This window comes from Ornithodoros turicata, chromosome 10 (genome assembly GCF_037126465.1).
Source record: "Ornithodoros turicata isolate Travis chromosome 10, ASM3712646v1, whole genome shotgun sequence".
Lineage (NCBI taxonomy): Eukaryota > Metazoa > Arthropoda > Arachnida > Ixodida > Argasidae > Ornithodoros > Ornithodoros turicata.
The window spans coordinates 35,362,115-35,385,057 of record NC_088210.1 but is presented as its reverse complement, the minus strand read 5'-3'; the positions used below and the strand labels follow the sequence as shown (position 1 = coordinate 35,385,057).

The 22,943-nt window shown below is 45.9% G+C and overlaps 1 protein-coding gene across 3 annotated transcripts in view; it reads right to left on the bottom strand.

The window, feature by feature from the left end:
* Positions 1-22,943, bottom strand: part of LOC135370038 (metabotropic glutamate receptor 2-like) — a 151,419-nt gene that overhangs the window by 25,495 nt on the left and 102,981 nt on the right. For all 3 annotated transcript variants that reach the window (XM_064603708.1, XM_064603709.1, XM_064603707.1), the window contains exons 4-6: positions 18,465-18,635; positions 9,498-9,642; positions 6,243-6,516 (exon numbers count right to left, since the gene is read on the bottom strand). In XM_064603708.1, the coding sequence (XP_064459778.1) occupies positions 6,243-6,516; positions 9,498-9,642; positions 18,465-18,635 (590 nt within the window). The remainder of the gene's footprint in view (positions 1-6,242; positions 6,517-9,497; positions 9,643-18,464; positions 18,636-22,943) is intronic.

Genomic DNA, 22,943 nt, shown 5'->3' with positions numbered 1-22,943 from the left:
TAGAAAAAGCTGCGGAGCCAGGAATGTTCGTCAGTTGTGGTGGTAGCTTGTTCCATTCGCGAGTAGTGCGAAGAAAAAAAGAACAATTGAACAACTGCTTTCTGCAACGAAACTCACTGATTAGGTTAACGTGTTTCTGCCTGGTGGTACGACTTTCGTCGAATTTAAGACCGCTTTTACCATGTACAATACTATGAAAAAAATGCCTTACTTGTCTGCGGCAGGCTAAAGGTAACAGGCCTTCATACAACGATGTGACCGAGGTATCTCTCCCGTACGAATTATATACAAAATGGGAGGCTTTTTTCTGGGCAGATTCCAGACAATCAATTAGGACGTGGGTCCCACATAATGTCGCCATATTCTAGAAGTGGACGTATTTAAGTTTTGTATGCTGTCAGTTTAGTCCCAGAAGTACAATGACACATATTTCTTTTGAGGAACCATATATGAGCTTGCGTGACGCTTTGGCAATCATCTATCCTGCTACATCTTTAGTTTGCACCATGGTACGTAATTAATGTAATAACCGTTTTCCTGCAGACTTTCCAGACGAATGTCGACCTCTGAAGTCGTCCCAGGACGCATCATGTCTCTTCTTCCTTCTGTTTTTTTTTCTTACGGGAATAGCAAGTCGGCCTACACCTGACTAACCTTTCTTTTTCAATAAACATATCCCCTCTCCATCTGTCCGCGTCTGTACGCCGCTCATAGCTACAGTTGCTCCGCTGCGCTAATACAAAATCAATTATCGAACCCTTACTAGCATTCCTTGCGGAATTTTAGACCACGTACTATGTTCACGCATGGTTTTCGTAAAACGCAGCTCTCCTTCACTCACATCGTATACTCATATGCTCGCTGCATTTTTCCAAAGCCTTCGACAACTAAATATAGATTTCCAATCGTTCGTCACATTCACGACTCTTCGCTCAGCCTTCACTCAGGGGTCTGTCATTCGTCCTCTTCTTCTTCTTAATATACACGAGAAGCGAAACTTGTTCTTGAATCAAGTACAGTCCAATCTTCTAAGAAGTTAGACGATATCGATCTACCGTGTTATGTGCAACATGCATTTATTTGCCGACGACTGCGAAATGTTATTCTGTTACATAAGTGACCGCAATTTCTGTTGGTGCAATCGTTAATGGTATTACCACGTGCAAAGCCTTACGTGTATCAATCACGGACTTGTGCATCTTCCTATTACTTGAACCAGTTTCATCCTACCGGTAGCTTGGTGTTCATATAACTTGTTCTCTTACTTGGTCACTAAATATTGATGGCATAATTAGCGACATGGTTACTTTCGACGAAATTTCTGAAACGCTACCTAACGCCGTCAAATTGTTAAGAGTCCGATCGATCAAAACTGGAATATGCTACGTCTATATGGGTTCTCCATTACTCTAATCAATCCAATTGAACTTATTCTACTTCCGTTATTTCACAAAACTCATCTACCAGTGGGTGTCACCTTTGCGTACGTAAGGAATAGCGTTCGTGGTTTAGCACAAAGAGAGCTTACAGCGTGCGATGCACTCAAACTCACTATCACTTGATGAGCAGCATAAGGCTGGAATAATGATATACAACTTGCTTTCAATCATTTATTCATTGTACTTGAGAAGATTGGAACCAACCCCCGTTTTAACTCTGCTTTAGCTACAATATTCGATGCAATAACTAATGTTCCATTCTCCCCGAAATTCTATCCGAGTAATGGCAGAAGGGCGAGCTGGTACATAATTACAAAAGTGAAACCCGAGACACGACCTATCTATATATCTGAGTAACGTTTGTTCATACTGCACTTTTTATATCTATTATAATACTTATTAATTTCTGTTTTATATAATATGCACATCCACTCCCCTCTGTCATATGCCCACGGACCCGAGTGTAAATAAATAATGTAAACTTTCTGGCCCTAAACGACAAGTAATCGTATTTCCACTCTTAGTGCAAAAAATGTATAGTAAAGTAGTAAAAATTGATAATATATTTCAATGTGGAAAGTAACCTAACTCGACAACACCACTCAATCGCCAGAAACTTGTCTGGTTTAAAAAACTGTAGTCGACTGTTTATTTTGATCTTGCGATGCGCTCATACTCTAGGTGCTTGGATATTTTCGGAAAACCCTCCTCCCCCGTGCGTCGTGTTGTCTCTCTCTTCTTCTGTTTGTGGAATGGGTGAATCTAGTCAGGATGGGAAGTTCCGAGGCGTACGTTGCCTGCACAACAAGCTGCCTCCAAAGAACGACGCCCAGCCAAGCAACGAGAATGGATGCTACGGTGAAACCTGCGGCGTCCAATTGCGACGTCCAGTTGCCACAATCTACTTCTGAACTTGATAGTTCCCGCACTCACAGCACATCGACATAAACCAAGTATTCTGCCGGGTACTAATTTCAACGCATTCCCGGCCAAGCTCAGATGGAATTGTATCTGTGCAACAAACTGACCACCAACTTCTTCGAGAATCGAACATTGGTGCGTCAACTCACAAAGCTCTCGTCGTCACTCTACGTGAGGAACAATGACACCCAGTAGAAACTCTGTTCTAAAATTCTTTAATCACCATTTTTCAACAAAGTAGCGACGAAGGTGTCTACACCACCCCTAACAAACGTCTCCCTGTTTACAATCAAATGACGTCAGATGGTACAGCAGCGCCGACAACAATAAGTCACAAGAAAGCCACGTTTCAACGTGGAACATTTTCTTTACAACAATTCCTTACATATTATTAGGCCTTATTGTTCTGGGCAATTCTACTGGTAGCCCCATCTTTTCGGTAGCCCTTTCTAAATATGCCTGAAGGGCACGACTTTTTCTCGAACTACACTCGGTGTCTCCATGCAAAACAAGCGCAAATTAAGTCGCACAGGATTACGACATTGACTTTCAGACGATGACACTCTTGGGTTGAAGCCTTCGTTCGAAGACACGACCACTAATACAAAGAAGCCACTCGTTCTTTCGTTCTCCACCCGCGCTGTTTCGGTACCAACGTCATAATTACGTCACAGTGACGTTTCTTCGGTAGCGGTTCATTCGTGTTAAATCCGAGCATTAACCGTCCCTGAATTTTTACCCTTCCGATTATGCCAGCGCGCATAGACAAAAAAAAGGGGGGGATATGTTTATTAAGAAAAAAAGAAAGGAAAGGCTAGCCAGGCAAAGAGCCGGCTTGCTATTCCGAAAAAAAAAGAAAAAGGGGGAAGGGGGAAAACGAAAAAGAAAAGGAAGGAGAAAAACAAAACAAAAAGGGGAATCAAAAAAGACAAGGATCTACTACAAAAAGGATCTACTATAGCAGTACCTTATTCAACGTGTCTGGTGGAAATCAGTTTTACTATTGCTGTACGACACTATAGACGACGCTCTGTTTACAAACATGTGACGTCACGAGAAGACTTATATCTTGCTGTGGTGGGCAAGAACAACAGCACCTAGATAGAGAAAGCGACGTGACGGAACAACTAATAGTCAGCCAATGAGGATCGTGTTTTCAACGGCGGCAGCCAATCACGAACGTGCTTTCACCGGTCGTGGCCATGAAGACGAACCACCGTCGCCTGCGAGTGGTGATTGTACGTCCCCGCGTACTGAATGGGAAAAAAAGATTTTCTGGAAAGCGTGTTGCACTTTTTGTCTAAATACTCATGTCTGCAGGTTCCAAGTAAGCTGCAATCATTTGCGGGTTCTTCAATTCGCAGAACGGCGAACGAACGGAGGGAGAGGAGGCAATAAGCTGTATTTGCAAGAAGCGGCTTAGGCTGATAGCGGCCACCATCATGCTTTGCGCGGCAGCGTTACGTAATCAATGAGGTACAATGACGACGCAGGTCGTCTATACAAGTTGCAGCGTTACAAGAACACACGAGATCTGTAGAAAGGCACATGTCGCATTTAACTCCAAATTAGGGTAAAAAAAAAGGAGTTTTGCGAACCCTATTAGGTGCACAATAGTAAAAAGTAAAAATAAAGCCGCAACAACGAAAGATCAATTAATGAGGGTGAATGGAGTAATTCGCTACATGAAATGCGGCCCACTATCCCGAGGTAACACAGGGCTTTCCGGTGAAAACTTTTGAACGGTTTAAAGTACAATCCAACCCTAGTGATGGACCGTATGATAGACAGCGTTTACGGCCAGCCGTTGTCATCGTGTGCCATATTTACGCAGTATGACGCTGAGTTTATGACTAGCCATGTACGTGCTATGGTGGCTTTCATTGCCTGCAGAGATGCACGCCACAACCGTATAAGCACCGCGAAATAACTGTGGCTGTACGAACCGTGTGTAAAGACAGCAAGTAGGATAGAAAAATGGTATCCCTTAGATTGTGGGCTACATATCCGTCTGAGGGCATGGTTCCACTATTCGCGGCACACCATTTAGCCATTCATTGCAGAAATTTTTCATGCATAATGTTTTGTCAACACAGCCGTTTTGGACAGGCATGTAGATAAGACGGAGCGCGAAATCATTGAGGCTCACTACATTCATAAACTGAAAGGTGTATGCGTCAGCACTGCTTCCTTATCGTTATCGAAATTACAGCAAGAGATTCCTGACGATAGTCAAACGGAAGCGTGTGTCTTTATCGGCTTGAACGAAGCATACCTAGTGAATGTTTTCTGTTTGTATATAAATCCTATTACTTGAGAGTCTGCAGGTGTTGTATCTGTTCTAACCTTCATTCAGATATTACTTTATTCCACACAGGCTCCGCCATGGCATCAGTGTCATGAGCAGTTAAACAAGTGTTTAGGAAATATGAGATGGAAAGCAAAAATGCTGTGTACGACAGAGACGAGGATGAATTACATAAATTACGTAAGATTCCGAATCTTCTGTGGCATATACGCAGAAAAACACGAGACACAAGGACACTGGATCTCTTTTGTGTCTCTGGGGTTTTTCCCGCCTCTGTGGCATCATGATCGTCTTCTGTTAAGAGAAGTGAAAACCGCGTTAATTCACTTACTGTGAGCATCTTTTCCTGGTGAAGGTCATCGCATCTATTCCAGGTGGAATATTCCCATTAGGCGCTCGCTTTTCTTCCTCAAGCAGAAATGTACAATACAGCGGACGTAATCAAATATGCAGATGGATCTTCCGCTTATTTGCATAACTCACGAGAAATTGGAGAATCGTTAAAAACTCTCTCTTTTGTTCCCCCTTTTTAAGGGCCAACGAAGAACAGTCCGGGCGATTTGCAAGGGCTTAACATTTTCGTCATTTTTCTGCCGACGTAGTTTGTTCGGCGGAAGAACTCCTCTTTCAAAAAGGGAGCATAATATTTGCTGCTCAAGGTAGTAATAAACCAATTAAGTGAAGATGCCTCCAGTCTGGACGTCGGGGGAGTTCAGTGCATTCCCTACATGGAGGAGGGTATTTCGACAGGGAGATTTTCAGTCATTGGAATGAATTTTGCTCAGGACAGCCTTTTCCTTTCAGTAGTAAATAAAATCTATTACCGTATTTTTCGATGCGTAGCGCGCACGCGCATTGAAAATACCGACGCTGACAGTCAACAGGAACTTTAACCTATACATCGACGGTCAATATCCACAGCATTCAGTGCCAACTATGATTACTTTCTATTACATTCATCACTGAAGGGCCGACGCAATCAGAGACACTTTTTCCCATTTTTCTATTATTCTTCCGAACAACGCGGTCTCGTCAAATATGTTGAAGATAACCTCTGTGTACGAGGTTTCTGTCCGTGTGTCTTCGACGACATGTGCTCAGGTAAAAAACTGCTTTTTCGGGAAAAACGCTTTTTATAACGCGCACGTTATCACACCTGAAAAACTTTGCATAAACACGTTCCACCAACAAAACCAAAATGCATCTCAGGCTTACTGAGGACGCCGTGAGTGAAAGCTGCATGTTTAGCATATTTCTCTCCGGAAAGTTTTGAGGAACGCCCCCCTGGGGCATCGTTTAAACGCGCGCATCAACGTAGGACGATGGAGCTGTGCCCGGTTTCTTACCATGTTTAAAATCCTCCCGCAGAATATTTCGATAAATTTACTCGTTTTGCCGCCGTCACTGGTAGGAGTTTTCGGGTCGAATCGATATACCGAGTCAAATAAGTGTTCCATTTCACATTAGCTGCCGACTCGCTCGCCTCCAGCTTGATCGCCTACTTTTATGCTGGCTCTGACTATCACGAGAGCACTGTGGAACGGCTGAGTGCCTTCAACAGAGAATTCACTCACTGGAAATAGTCTTCCCAGAATTCCGTGAACCACGGGTTTCGGTCATTGTTGGCAACGGTGAGGCTGAGAAAATATTCCTGGAACCCTGGCACGGGGCGCGCACGAGGCTGAACGGAGAGTGTCCCTTCCACCTGGGCTTCGTTGCCGTTGAAGACCAAAGAGCGGGCGCTCCAACCGTCGCTTCCGATCCAGGCAAAGTGACCCGTGGCGTTGTTGCGGCGGACAGCTCGCATGACGCCCGCAACTTCTTGGTCGGACCCGAAGACGATGACACCTATGAACATCGTAATGGCATAACATGGTAAAACATTACACGTCATGCCAGTTGCGTGACCAATGAAAGGATAGCCAGTGCGTTTTATTCATCCAAAGTCTACCAGTGGAGCTACAGCTTGGGACAAAAGTTTACGGAACACCGGGGTGTCGCATTTCTCCATCTGAGCGAAAGCCTCGCGGCAAACGGGAGCAGAGACACATATTGAGGGATGGAATGAGTTCTTATTCAATCTCTTCCTGATACATAGCAGGGGGCCGCTCCGATGAAGTAATACGCCAGTGCTATGTTCCGTAAACTTTTGTCCCAAGCCGTACCATGTAGCTTCCTTTCATGTTGTTCAGAGGATGAATCCAAACAAGCAGGGGCGGCGGTGGATCCCAAACCGGTGCACCCTTCCATGCCCAAAAATTCCAGGCAGCTCATGGCACACATGAGACTGAAAGTTGTGTAAAACATCCTGGAACCCGTCAACACTTTCAGGTCGTCGTGAGTTCTACCGCATCAATCGACAAAGCCTTGACTATGCTGGCAGTTTGATCGATTCAGGAAAAGGGGCATTTTATTCACATGTGGCACCTGAGATAACACTTTGGCGCCTCATCTCAATGGGAATTTTGCGCCTCCTTCATAAATTCAGAGTGTCTACAGTAACCCCTGTACCCCCGCGCAAACAAGGACTGTCCGATAATGCACGAAAACGGACTGGTGTTTCGTCATATACAGCTGAAGGCAGAATACTGATCATTTTTTAGATGGGTAGAAATCCAGCGAACCGGTAGAGATGTAGGAAGGGAGTTGCCTCAGGACAGAAACGGCTTCTGTCCTGAGGCAACTCCCTTCCTGATCATTTTTTAGTTCTGTTTCTGGATAGCGGCAGCCCCGGATAAAAAGCTAATGCCATGAAGCTTGAAAACATTCGGGGACCACAATATGATGTGTAGACATCGTGGGAGACAGCTCTTCCCGTTCATTTACTTTTACCGTCATGGACGTTGTGAGCAGTCGGTAGATACACTATATTAATTGGCATCGCTTATACGAGACATCATGTAAATAAGCAAAAATCACACGTCAATTTGTGCAAAGTGCAATCATGTGTGAATACACATTACACAGCTATTTACTTCATACCCACATATTAACATAATCAATTCACCTACATCAATTTTAGTGTACACGCGAGAAGTAAGGTGAAGTGTTCTTGGGCTAAGCCGTTCCAAGCAGACAGAATATTATCAACCACACAAGTTTGAGTCGTAATTCCACAATAGAGTGACATTAGGCGAAACAACTCGGTCGGCGAGAGAACCTGTACCATGAAATAATTCAACTCTGAACCGATTACCAAACTACGGAAGCATAGAGTCGAAAACTGAGCGTGAATGAAATGAAATATTGTGTGTATCATCATCATTAAAATTTGTTGCTATGTAACCGGCTGAAACAAGAGCAAACTGTGACAGTTTCCCTAATTCCAGCCCAAATCCTGCATAAAGGTAACTCCAAAATACGATGGGCATTCGCAGTAACTAACCTTAATAGTTAATTTAAAATATTCTGTTCACTATTCTTGCTGTTGCTGATAGGTCAAGTATATTGTTTTTGGAAGCCCCAGCATCCTATAGGTAGACACTTATGCATAAATGGATGGATCCCAAGAAGTCCAGTCATTCATTTCCTTTGAAACCCACCATCGTAATGGCAACCACAGTATATGGTAAATGCCTGTATATCACTGCAGCAAATGCGTAACGAGCTGCGCTGCTGTAAGGGCCGAAGCTATCGAACCCCCTTCTAGTTACTAGAGTGTTGAACATCAAATGGGCCAAACAGCGAACAACGAAACACATTGTGACGAAGAAAGCCCAGCTCATCTTCGCCTGACTACCAGCACATATCCAGCAATCTCGACGAAGACGCTAAGCAAGGGTTGGCTGAATGCACACCAAGACCAAAAAAGCTCCGCTGGAAGCGCTTCCCAAACGATTACACACCTTCAGCAGTGAGAGTTTCATTAACTGCTGTCAATAAAATGTACGACGTTACTTATTGAACCACCCTGGTATTTATGACTCGGTTCATTGCAGCAAAATTAGAATCGCGGGTGAGTCGTCACGTTCACTTTTACCCTTATTTATTTCATTTCCAAACGATCGCACTGCGTTTAATGCTGATTGCAAATCTTTCTGATTCTCCGTCCATGACATATCCTGACGTGACACACAATCGTCATTAGATAGCTTTATTTTGCCGGTGATATGCTGTCGTTAATGAAGGTCATTATGAAGTGTATAGTGGCCCTAAAACTGAGCCGACCCCTGTAGTGATCACAACTCACAAAATGGAAGAATGTAGGCACTTGCACAGTTCTCAAACTTTTAGCAACTTTGAGAGTGACCCCCTATGAAAGGATTGATTGATGTACTCTACTTGTATGTACATTGGAGGTCTCACGAAGACTCTTAATATGATGAAGAGTACCTGAGGGAAAATAAGTCTTTTTCTGCTGCTTCGCATATGGACGGAATGGAATTTGACGGATCAAGTTTTCGGTGCGACGGTCGTGGCTCCAAATTTTGTCTTCGCATTTTTGACGGGATATTTTTTTCCTGAAAATCGATGAATGAACGACGCCAGGCTTTAGAGGAGTTCCGCTGGCGAGGACTGCAAAAGTACAACGGCGTTATTATTTTTCCAAGGATAACACGGCGCCAGGACAACACAGAGCCACGCAGATCGGATTGACTGACAATACCGCCACTATTTTAACCGTTAACTTTAGCGGCTGAGACTCGTAGGGTAGTGGTCTTTGCTATGATTCCGACGTTGGATGAGGATGTTGATGATAGGAAAAAAATAAATAAATAAAAGGGTACTCTCTCCCTTTCATTATTATATTACTTAGATTAGCTAACCTCAATTGATGTCGCAAAATAAGCCATATAATGACAATTTTTCCGCGAGAGACGAAGGATTACCTCGTGCTCTCTGCTTGGACAGGAGCTTGATAATGATGGCATCATAAGAGCCCTCAGCTGCCACGCCAGAATCCTTGGTCAGCTTCTCTTTGATGGCAATGCAAATGTTTTCACGCTTCAGTTGGTCTTCCAGCTCGTTGAAGGCCTGCAAGAGAAGGTCTTATACACTATTCAGTTCCTGGGGCGCTTTCCACTGTCATCTCATTTCTGAGGCCCAACAGTTTTGGGAGACTAAATTGGGCTAATCACAGTCAACGACAGCACGTGACCCGTCAATGTTTGAATGATATAACTGCCTCCGCAGCACCCTAATAGCATATTTCCTTCCTTGTGCGATGCGACCTGTGCATTGCGTAGCACCTTTGAGGGGTATCGTCGGAGTGTGTGGGGTCGTGCTCATGAACAACTGAAACACGGGGTCGGTTTAAGCTTGGACGATGAGTACACGACAGAAGCCAACCAGGTCCCAGATGAAATGAACGCTAAGTGCAGGACGAAAGGTCTACACAACACGTCTCCTTCAACGTCGCTCACTTGACAGCTTTTTCTTCAACGTTAAGCAGCCGGGGCATTTCTTTCCAGTTGCTTGTCAGGTTTTCATGCTTCGATCAATCAGCTTTGTATGTCGAAGCCTGGTTTCGTCAAGTATTAAATAAATCGAATGGCAGTACATGTAACGACTGCGCGTAAAGCTACTGAGCCTCTTATTTGAGAAGAACGTTAAAAAGAGTACCACGAGCTTTTCTTTTAATAAAAAGCGCTGCATATACTGAAACACAATGGAAAACATTAAGTTATGACAGATGTCTTGATTGACACAACGCTGTGGAGAGACGCATACAGGAAAGGTCAGAGCTACTGCACAAATGCTGTCCATGCCGCTCGGTTTTATCTGAATCCCGGGATTGAAAAAGTGGGGTACAAACTATTCACATCAACGCACTTGCGCGGCACTCGTTTATGAAACTACCATCGGCCAAGGGCCGTCGAAATAAAAACATGTAGCCTCGTCTTCGGGAGAGCTTGTGTATGGCACACCACCGCAACTACGAAAAGAATTAATTGCGCCTTCAGCTACAAAAGAACCCCAAGGTCCTCGCCATTCGACTGGACGCATTCTTCTGTCATGAGTTAAGTGCATCAAGGAGGGAGATCCTCGAGAAAGATGATCTTGGACGAACATCGGACGCTTCAGACGCTCTTGACCGGTTCAACATATTTTCCAGGCCTTCTCCCAACTGAGTATTTTAGTGTAGCCATCGGCATAAGAGCGCACGCGGCAACGCAGATGCATCCAGCGTACGAGCTCGTCTCTTGTTACTGCCAACGGCCGACTGTTTCCTGCACTGCCTTCAGAAAGTTCAGCAGGTCTTTCTGTACGGATTCGCGGCGCTGGAGGTTGCCGCGTAGATGGACGGTCTCCTCAATCTGTAGCTCTGATGTTCCAGGGTGCTGCACTGCTTTCTGGAGTTCCCGTCTGGCGTCGGATGTAGCCGGACACACCATTATAATGTGTTCCTCACCGCATTGGCGACAATTTGGACTGGAAGTGCGGCCGAGTTTGAAAGTGTGGGGCACTACAGATCGGATGCGAAGCAGGAGGGAAACCTCACCCTTGGAGAGGCCACTCACAGGGTGGGGGTGCAGACCCGTCTCCCGTTCGCGTTTCAGGATGTAGCCTCCATACATGTCTTCTCCATAGAGCTCTGGAGCAGGCGAAACTATTTGAAGGCGCCTGGCCTTTCGGTTCGATTTTTATAGCTGCTTTGGCCAGCTCATCAGCTCGGTCATTCCCTGAAATTACCTTATGATAAGGTATCCACTGCAGCGATACCGCGGTACCGCGGGATGTAAGCATTGTCAGCTGGTGCCGGGCCTCTCCTGCGAAACAGCATGTCTCAGAGTGGCGGTCGATGAGTGTGATAGCGCCTCGTGAATCCGTGAGTACAATGATGTCTGGCAACTTGGCTGTCCCTGCAGCAATAAGCGCTTCAGCTATTGCCATCAATTCTGTGCGTCAGTAGATGTTAGCTCTCCTTCCAAGCTTTCTGCCCACTCTAGCTTCAGTGATGGTATGCAGTACGCTATGCCTTATTTGCCCATTCTTTTGTCAACGCAGTGTAAATGTGGGTGCCATAGACGTCGTGAACACACTCGGCGGCAAGTACTGAACAACGGCGTCAGAGAGCTCATTTTCCTTCCGAAGTCCAGCTAGGTATAGTTGGCTGTGATTTTCGGAAATTGTCCAAGGCGGCTTCTTATGGGTCATTGCACTACCTCGGTGAAAGTGCGGATGGTGGCTGCGATTTCGTGCGCTTTTTCAGTCTCCCGATGAGGGCCTTGCCAGCGGTTGTTCTGCTGAGTGACGAGCTGAAGAAGAGGCATAGTGCTGGTGACTCCGCATACACGGCCTCGTTACGCGCAAAACCAGAAAGGCCGTTTCGTAGGCCTTTGCTCTGAACCTGCTCCATGGGCGAGCGAATGAGAAACCATGTACTTGGCAACGGTCGTAGCCTTATGAATGGCCACCATTGTGCGCTGAGGGCATACAAGCCGTCGGACGAGGTTCTGAGTCGAATGACATCTAGATTTCATTTCTTTTGTGAAAGGCCTCCACGATAAGCGGCTGTCGATCACAATGCCAAGGAACTGCTGGTTGGTCCTAACTCTTGGTAAGGATGTACCGTGCAAAGGAGGCAGTGGAGGCCACCTTTTTCCACGCCCTAGAAGCATATAGCGTGTTTTCAGCGGGGAAAGCTTTAGCCCGCGTGCAGTGACCACCGTTCTCCACCGCAGTAATGCCATCTTGAATGGCTTGGCTGAGCTGTCCAGGGTTCTCGCTTGAAACCCATACGCAGATGCTATCGGCATAAGTGGAGCAGTGTAGTTGCGGAATAGATACCCCGGCCGATTGAAATATGAATATGTCGGTCCTATCCTACGGCACGTGCAACACGTCGCTACACGTACGGGCAGACAAACCTTATATGTAATACAGACTACCATTACCATAAGAACATATTCTGCATGCAGTGTCTACGCCCGGTCTTACCACTTTTCAGATTGCGGACAGGAAGCAAGTTTAACTTAACTATACGTATAAGGAAATAATACAGTATCGGGCGTTATTTTAATCAAAACTCTATCTGTCGCCGAAGCGGTAGAAGTAATATAAAATTGGTGGGATTGCAGTGCCTTTGAAGCACGACCTTCTGGAATTAGGTTATAGCGACCATGTCATTTGCACCTCTTCCCAGCGCCGGGAACCCCAACAACACCGAATATCGAGTGGATGTACGATTAATGTCCTAACGTCCGTGGTCGGATTCGTCTGTGTGATGGATATCACTCCGATATCCAGCGTGGATGAAGAAAATAAAGCACGGAAGCGATATCCTCAGGATATCCAGAAATAGACGTATGCGGTGATCTATGCCCCAATAACACGTGGCAGTCCTAAGGATATCCGATGTACGTCTGAAGCTGGGTGTTGGAATATCCTGGGACAAGTTTCGTCCGGCATATATGTACGCTCACAAGTCCAAGTGGAGAAAGGACTCCTCAGGGACGTCCGACAGACATCCAATGTTCTGCGCTGCTTGCCCGTGACATTGTTTTTTTTTTCTCTGAGATTCAAGCGTTTGATGTGACATATTTAATGAAAGTATATTTTTTTTGCATCCTTAATGTGGATAGACAGTTAAGAATTAAGGGACAACATGCCGTGACTGAAACTGGAAATTTCATCATTTTCGAAACATAACCGACAAGAAAACATGAGTGGGTGAAATTCCCCTTTCCTTTTTCGGAAACACCAAAGAACTGGTGTTTCTTGGAATATTCGAAATTGCGCACAACACGTCAGCGTATCGACACAAAGCGAACAATCGATGAGAGCCGAGAAATTGAGGGGCTCTCCCATTGGAGAAATTCTGGGCGTAGCATTTACTGTGTTAACCTTTAATTTAATGTAGTTCAACAATGTCGTTAGATAAATTAAATTACTCACATTAGTAATATAGCGTGTGTGCTTTAATATTAAGAATATATTATGCCTGCTTTATTAGGAGCTTTAGCTGGAAGACATGTCCATAAAATGTCCCTCCCTCGTTCGCTTAACGTCCCTATGGATATCTTTCGGACGTCTCAGAGGACTCCTTCTTTCTCTCACTTGAACATGTGCTCGTACATATATTGGATGAAACTCGTTATCCCCAGGATATACCAACATCCAACTTCTGACGTACATCGGATATCCATAGGACAGCCTTGTGTTGTTGGGGAAGATAGCGGTGGCTCCGCGCATCCGCTAGTTTATTGCTTCCTCAATTGCTATAATACCTTGTACTTGATTTTACCTCAGGATTTTTGGCGTTAACGTGTTGACATGCTGAGCACGCGTTCGATCCTGTCCATGGACGGTAGCAATCTGGAGGACATTGCTTCCAGCACCGTACGTGTGTAGGAGATTTCCGGCACACGTCAAAAGAACCCCAGGTGGTCGAAATTATACGCAGTCCTACCCTGCGGCACGTGTTGCCACAATAATAGGCTGACTCGATCACCTTATCTGCCTGTACATTTCCATCGTTTCCCTGCGCTGGGGCTGGGACTAACCTTTCTTTTCTTTTTTTCTTAATAAAGAAAAAGAAGGAAAGAGAGGAAAAGGAAAGAAGAAAAGAGACACTAGAACAACGGTCACGTGCACTTCACCAGTCCTGAGACTCGGACAAACCCGAGGAGCGCGGCAGTGACAGCCCACTGGTTGGAGTGCAAGACGGGGCCAAGGAGAACGGCCAACGAAAAGTCGTCACACCCAATCTGGAGTAGACGGCAGCGGCGGGTGTCCTTATGGTGAAGGTGCTGCTGACAATGCAGGAGCTCATGTGGGATGTCAGACATTGCAGTTTTGTGAATTTAGCCGACCCATTTTGAAGAGAAGTGAGGCTGTGTGGGCAACATTGAGTCGAAGGCGGTGGAGAAGGGATTCTTCTTTACGACTGCGGTTCCAAGCGACAACAGACTCCATCAATGGGTCGATAGACCGTAGGCATGGGTTGTAAGTCGTAGTCGGCCCGGAACATATGTGGCACGGTGACGGCAAATATGTAGACGGCATGTACGCGGGACAGGGCCCAAGTGTCATCAGACCCACTGCGTCTGCTCGAAACATTAAGCACCCTGAAACCAAAGTGCAGTGATAGCTCCCTGCACTAAACATATTTCTGTGATCAGCACTCACTGCTAGCAGTTGACACGTCTTTGGTGAGGGCAACTGTGCTTTACAGCCTTCCTATCCTGCACAGGATTTCAACATCATCATTAAATACCAATCTGACCGTGTTTGCTCGAAGCCTTCGTCGCTGCCTTGGGGTTCCAAGGATGGCTGAAATACGGCAAGTCCTGGCTGGAGCTGGTCCACTCTCGATTGAGGTTCTACGCGAACGTGAAACGGCTCGGCACTTCCTATGTTTGCGTGCTCACATTCCCCGTCACCCGCTCCTCAGGAAAATTCGATACCGCCCTGAAAGCGACTTGTATCGAGTAGCGCAGAGGACTCGCCACAGTCTCACAGGCTTCGTAGCTAAGAACGTAACATCGCCGGAAGCCCTCTGGTCTCCGCCGGTACCACCAACCTTCGTAAGCCTTCCGAACCTTCTGGAAAGAAGATATCATGTCCCTCCTCAAGCCCTTCGAGCCCATTTTTATGCTCTGGTAGACGAGAAGTTTTCTACGTCTACAGCAGCACATACTGCATCCAGAAACGGCAACTCCGCGTTCGTCATACACGACGCCTTTCACATCCCATCTCATAGAACACATTCTTCTTTATTGCCCACACTCTCCGGGTCTCTTCGTCAGCTGCACTCTCGCCCTCTCTCAAAATTGCTTTGTCCAAATCCAGCCCACCAACGCTCTGCCCTCGAAGCTCTCTTCACCTTTTTGGACACCTTATAGGACTTGGATCCTTATTGTGAAGGGATTTCATTCCCCACATCACCACCAGCGATGGGGTAGAGTATCGCCCTAGAGGCCAATATAAGAGTTACAGACTCTGACATGGTCGGTATCATCCAGTAGGTCGGAAAGTGAACAACGAGACAAACATGGACGACACACACACATAAGCCAAGGATCAATGATAATTCAAATAAACCAGGAGAAAGCTACTGACGCCAGGACTCCAAGCCAGACTCTACCGACCCTGACCTATGAATTTCGTGGCGTTCCGTGTTATCGCCGCGAAGCAACAGTGGCTATGAGCGGCGTACAGCCGTTGAAAGATGGAGAGACGTTGACAATAGGAAGGAGTGGGGGGGTTAGTATGCGTCCTGTGCAGACTTCAAGGGGAAGTGTGCCGGCATTGGTCTGGAAAGTATGCAGGAAAAAATCGCTAAAACTGTGCTAAAAACAAGAAGGACGCACTGCACTTTCAACAAATGTTTAATGATCCGCCACCGTACACACCTTACTCAGCACTGTGGTTGTCCTTATGTTTTATGCACTGTTTTAGCGATTTTATCCAACAGGCCCAAACTGGTACTGGGATTCGAACCCTCGTCACCTCCCAGCCTCGCTGTGGAAACCCTAACCACTATGCCACGGGAGCTCGTAAAATTTCGTGCCCGTAGCTAGGGGGCCGCGACTTTTGTAACGCGGCTAGACCATACCAGCTCCGAAAGTAAGAAATCAGTAAGTAAGTGAAATCGTAAGAAAAATTAGAAATTCTGTACCACGCGGCGCAATTTGACCTGCCTGTAAAGCGTGCCTTTTTATAACGAATACTGCGGCAGAGCTAACTTTACGCTGCCTCTTTTTTTCTGTCTTTTTTTGGAACGTCACTCGTAATCGCTGCAGTATTAAAGAACGCAAGTCATACGAGCTGTCGAGAGCCGTTGATTGAGGTGACGTCCGACTAGAAAGCCACCTGCAGCCACGGGAAGAGAGAAAGTCTAATACCGTCTCCAAAGACTGACAGAATCGCCACATTCTATTTGACCTTCGATGTGAGATGGACTCTCTGCGCCGTTGCCATGCCAACCAGGAGGTTCCGCTGGTGATGCCCCTCTGGCTGTTTTTCGCCAGGTTATAATTCCCTCATTATCATTATCGTAGAAATGCACGTGTATCGCACTGCTGGTCGCTCGTACCATTTAGTGAGGGATGATAAACCGTGACACTAGAACCATATGTGCCATTAATGCTTCCTCTACATGAGTCCTGACCAGCGATGATGGAATGTCCCAGCGGGCAGATGTTCGTGGCCTCACGCTAGGACTGTGCGGGTAGAACTGGCTGGCTGGCGCAGTGGCGTGCGGCAGCAGAGGCAGGCCCCCACAGCTCCCCATAGAGCCCATAGTTTGAGATAATTCAGGCAACACTGGGCATGCAGCCAATGAAAATGCACGGTGATGCCTAGCATTCAGCCAATCAGGAGTCTCTCAGTTTGGCTCGCCTTTCGGCCGGTCTTGGCTACCATCGACTTGTACTGGTTTTCATGTCTGACGCTTGTTATTCCTTATTTCAAAACAACCGACAAATTTTGAACAATACACATTTATTTGGTGCATCGTATTGACTGAAAAGTCTCTCACAAATATTTACTATACGTACAGAGCCCAAAGCGTTGCGTTCGTTGACAAACTGCAATCAAACCAAGTTCGGACTCGCAAAAGACACACAGTCTACTCCTAGAAGCGAGCAACATTACATGGGTGTATGCGATTTCGCGGTGAGCATCTTTTTTCGTTGCTTGCAGTGCACCAAAGGTTACGACGAAACGGGAAATGCCACACCGACACAGAGTCACTGCATTTGAAAATGCGACGGCGCTCAAAAGTGTTCCTTAGGCGTCAGCTCATAACTGCATTCCAGTTCTGAACTGCAGACATTGTTTGTAGGATACTTGTGTCGGGAAATATCACAAAATACGCAGAGTCACTTTCACACATGAACAAATCTGCGAACATACTTCTCTTTGAACGGTGCTGTCACTCTTCCCTTCTCGTAACTGCCCGCCAGACGAGCTGGCCGCGAAAGAATGCTACTTCGACACTTTGGCAACCTATCGCGGTGCGCGCAATCTCCTTCGGCCAATTGAACTAATGATGATGCCTGACGCAGCAATACCACGTGGTTATGACGTGGAAACGTTTTTTTATAGCCGTGAAGGAGGGCAGCTGTGGGGCAGAGACACATCTCCGTCGTCGTCCACGGGTTGAACATCGGTTGACATCGGTTGAACGACACACAGTCGAAATGAAGTTATTAGAAATACGAGCCGATTATAGTAGGAGGAGATCACAGCGGAACGTTGCGTAGACCCTTCGAGAATCGGGTAGATGGTTCCATGAGAAGGTGCTTTGACAAGAAAATGAAACAACGATCTGAGGAGCAACGTTTTCCTCAGCATATTTTTCCACTGACAGCTCTTGTATTCTATTCATATGGGTAGGACGGTTCTCTTACTACATCTATTGATCCACCCACTCTATGGGACCTTCTGTGTTCGCCTTCCTGAGCCTTTGTCGTATCTTTGTGCAACGAATGGAATGGTTTATGCAAGCGACGCATACAGTTGATTATAAATCTATAGTATTATGAATGGGCAGGACAAATATATGCTACCATAAATGGGCAGTAAATATATCAAACAAAGTGTACTGGGCTTGGTCGTGTGTGCGGCTGCTGCTTTTAGGTTTTACGATCTCGATGTATTTGAGCGGCGACTTCTGGTAAATTGGCTACCACTAACATTAGGCACGTGGCGTATCGACGCACCCTACGTATTTCACCCAAGCGGACGCGAAACAAGCAATTGGTACTCTTATGAGACGTCTGTGCTGACGACTACCACTAGACGACTGCCACAGACATGTGTCTGTGGCAGTTTCTAATGTCCTCCCAGGGGGTTTTCGCCGGGTCTCTGTTATCGTGAAACGTGACATGAGCAAAGCAAGACGTTACCTTGAGGCCGTAGTTTGACTCCTCGTATAGGATAGACACGTAGGTCCACTTGAGCAATTTGATGATTTCCACCATGGCGTGCGCTTGATTCTTGTCGGAAGGCACTGTGCGCAGGAAATACTCGAATCTCTGTTTGTTGCTCAGCTCGGGGCTCGTTGAAAAATAGCTCACCTGAAAGCGAAAATGGGTTTAATGCATGCTATGGGACGTAACGAGATAGTGGCATTCATATTTCTTGGCAGTGCTCAAAATCATCGTCTACCGTAGTAGTACAAGAGATTACCACTCCAGCCAAGCAATGGAAATGACGTCATCAAGGTCGTATGACGTCACTCAAAGCCGCAGCCGCTCCGCCCTCATATCAGTGAGGTCATCATGACGTCACTGGATAAGATTAATCAGTGATATCATGTCATAGTTAATCCAGTGATATCATATCATTGATAAGATTATTAAGCAACAATAATGACGTCATGGTTGAAACAAGCTCATAAAATGGCTATCTTCCTACATGTATATAACCATAACTACGGCTTGCGACAATGCAATATGGACGCCTCCTGTTTGATCGAAACACGTCATATACATTGTTTCGGAATCAATCGATAGTCTGACACGACGCAAGAGCTTGATTAATAAAGAAGAGAGTCGTTTCTTGAGCAACGAAATATCCGCCTTAATAGATTAACTTTGTAGACTCTCTAAGATCCCTTATGCGAGACGCTCTCGGAAAGAATTCATTCGATGTGCGTGGAACGGACAAGACGTGCATCTAGTCCTTCACTCGGACCGGGACGCTCTAAACTATATCATTGTGACGTCATGCGTTTTTTTACGTGACGTAACGACCATAGCCGGGATTAACATAACTGGTGAAAAAATGATCTTCTCTGAGCACTGTGACATTCGCTCTGCGCAGTAATTAATCCTCGTTTTGGCCGCATATATATTTCCGTACGTGGATGACACGGACAGTTTCATTAACGGTGTCATTTGCTGATTATTCCTTATCGTGTCAATGCATAGAAAGAGGGCAATTTGACGTGGTCCACGATTATCTGCAGAAACAATAGAACTTGTCTTACGTGCAGTTCACTTTCATATATCGAATATCGAATGGAAGCCAAGTTATGGCCTTGGTCTAATCGCTGGCAGGTCCGCGTTACAACCGCGAATCAATTATGGCAAACACTTGGAAGAGGGGGTTCTTCTGCCGACGTCTCAACAGTCGCCTTTTCGTTTCATCCTCGTCAGCGTAAGATATGTGCATAGCTCATTCGTGTTCTGAACATTTGTCCAAAAATTGGTTGGAATTGGTCCACGAAATAGTTGCAAACGACCTCTTTTAGCTGCAAAACGACGTCGCGAAAGGTATAGAAAATGAAACATGCCCACATTTTTCCCAGATAGAAGGTAAATGATAAAATTGTGACAATTTTGTGCCAATATGCCATTGAGATTCGTTGAAGCAAATGGGGAGTTCTCGTTTAGAGATTGGATCATCGTCCTCTATATTTAGGGAAACAGAGTACAGAACGCAGCCGCCATTTTGAGTCCAGAGCGCCGACCTTCCCTCACCCGTGCGGAGTTCAAAGAGTCTACCCTCGTAAGATGCAATAGTTTCCTTACCAAATATGCAATACATCAAATGAATTAATTCATCTGTCTGTTATGTCAAAACATGCATGCTTTATTCTCACAGCATTTTATTAATTTTGTTACGGCGAAACATCATTTTACCCATTGACCACCTGTAGACGTGTTGGCTCAAAGTGCACGTCTCGAGACATCCCGTCAAACATCAACTTCCAGGATAGCGCATAACTTTGGAGAGACAGCCTTTGCATAAACTATTGGCTAAAACTCCCATGTGAACACTTTTGCCCCCTGCTTTCAAAGATGGCTTGCTTTTCACTGTGGCATCGAGTAAAAGTTGACGAGTTTCGGAGGAAGACAATCAAGAATTGTGAACGAAAGTGTATCTCATTTGTGTCACAGTAAGGAAAATAATATCTGCCTTATTTGCGTTGAAACCTTTGTGAGCATGCTGCAATAGTTAGAACACGTGCTTCGATGGTGTTCTTTTCTCTGGGGTAACGGCATAACTTTACACGACCATGCTCTTGAGAAAACTTGGACGAGTTTTCCAAAGCCTCGCATAACTCCCGCATTGCACGGCTCACTAGCTTCTCTAGGTGCCTTCTTTATAGTGCGTCAAGTCGATTCCATCACCAACAGAGTAATCGCGAACTTGGACAGAAGACTTGAGGATAAGCCGCAATGTTGCTTTCAGTTCTGACAGTGGAGAAGAAATTCTCCAGGTGAGTCCTTATGTGCTACTTCCAGCAGAGTCTCATGACGAGTCATAATTGAGATTATTGTTCTGTGAGCTGGACATGCCATTTAATATCCACCACTACCATGCGTGGTTCAAGTGCCTGTTATAGAATTGATTACAACAGCCACACTTAAGTACACCCGGAAGGTACCCATGGTAAGTACCTTCATCGACCGATTGTTTCGTAGTACCTAGACAGACATATTTCATACTTCCCTACCTCCCCAGGTTTCTACTAGACAGACATTGTGTTTGTCCCCTTTTTTCCGCGCCCCTCGTCTCGGGGTTCTTCAGTACAGACATTGTAAATGTTGCATTACAGTACAATTCAATAGCTATAAGAGATTCACAGTGCATTGGAGCGATTTCATCAAGCCACGGAGATGGCTCCGGCAAAAGTAAGATAACAGCTCCCAACGTACATTTACATAGCTAAGTGTAAGTCAACATTTACCCGCTAAGGATAACTGTCCGCTCCGTTTCGTCTGGTTGTTTGAACGGCATTCCACTTGAGCACTCTTGCTTCTCCAAGTGTTTCAGTCTGAGATGGAAGCTTGAATCAGACCCTGTTAGGCTTATACGCATTGCGACATGCTTTTCCACAACTTAGCATCCAGAAAATAACAGCGGCAATACAGTTAAGTCTTCCTCGTGGACGATTTCAATCTGCTGTAATCGAATCCTTTCCTCTGTGCGACTTGTACAGCGAGCTACGGAGACATTGGGAATCATCCGTCCTATGCGTCACAAGCCAGAACAAAGATAAAATGCCGCAAAACAACGCTTGCAAACCCGGACTGAACATGTCTCTGGGGGGTTTTTGGAAGGGGGAAAAAGAAGAAGAAAAACATGTGACTCGTTTGCTCCAATCACGGGCCTCGAAAGGCAGCCCTGGCGGTACTACTGATAAATTCACACGAAAGTGTAATCGCTCTTCGTCCATCATGTCACAGCAGAAGGCCAACAATATCCTTTCATCAACACAGAGCTCCGCCGGTTGTGGGTTTTTGCTAGTTTCCAGTGCAGAGCTTAAACAAAGCAAAGAATCTCCCTTTCATTAATGAAGCTAATTAACCATGACGTCAGGAGGCTCCTTGCGGATAACTCTCTTAGGGTTGAGTGACTGCATTTTGTTCTTAGGTTGAACACGACATCCTAGCGACTTTTCTTTTCCCGGGTTGCCTTTTTAGAGTGATACGAGCGTGTGTTTATTGCAGGCCCCCCCTACATATAGTCACCGCCCACAAACTGCCGCTCCAGAAAAGTAGTTGTAGCTTAGAATCACCGGTGCCCTCGGTGCTGGGAATGTTTATCATCATAATTCTTTGAGGCAAAAGCCGATTATTCTATCTCCCCACATTAGTGACGTGGAAGGCCTGCGTTCGACGTGCTTTATTGCGGTCATTATGTCTGTTCCTCGGGGAAAACTTTAATGCATGACAGCGGCACTAATAGCTTATGCGTGAACAATACGCAGGCACAGATGGACTCAGTTGTATCGAATGTAGTGAGCACTGTACATTGCCATTTCTTTTTTACCCTTGTTTGGAAACGAGAACCTGCGTATTCAGCATGGTATGGCAGCATGGTAGCTCAGTCGGTAACGTGCTGAGCTCAAGATCGCAGGTTCGATCCCGGCCGAGGTAAACACCGCGGAGAAAAGAACCCCAGGTCAGCTAGAAAACCCGACACGGGTCTCAAACACTACGTCTCTGCGCATGAGAGAAAGAAAAGGTTGGACGTGACAAAGCGTCTGTCCACAGACGGGCCACAACACTATGGTGAAAACAACGTGAACCTCACATGCCGTTGTTGTGGTACTACCTTATTTGAGACCGTTCTACGTGCACGAGGGAAAAGCTGAGGGACTGCGCGAATGGCTGCATAGCGTTTTCAACGTCCATTTAGAAAAGGAATAATTTCTTTCCTTCGACCGCGTTTCAATACGTACGTCCATCAGCGGTCACGGACGCATTGGTACGTCCGCACTTTTGCGTTACGAGAAACAGCCAAACTGCAGTTACCGGGACAACGACAGGCATTTCTTGCGTCGTTCCGTCCAAAAATTCAACTCCATGCGTCCGTCGCTTTCGAAGGGGCAATCCCCTTCGAAAGTGACGGAAGCAATTGTTACGCAATAG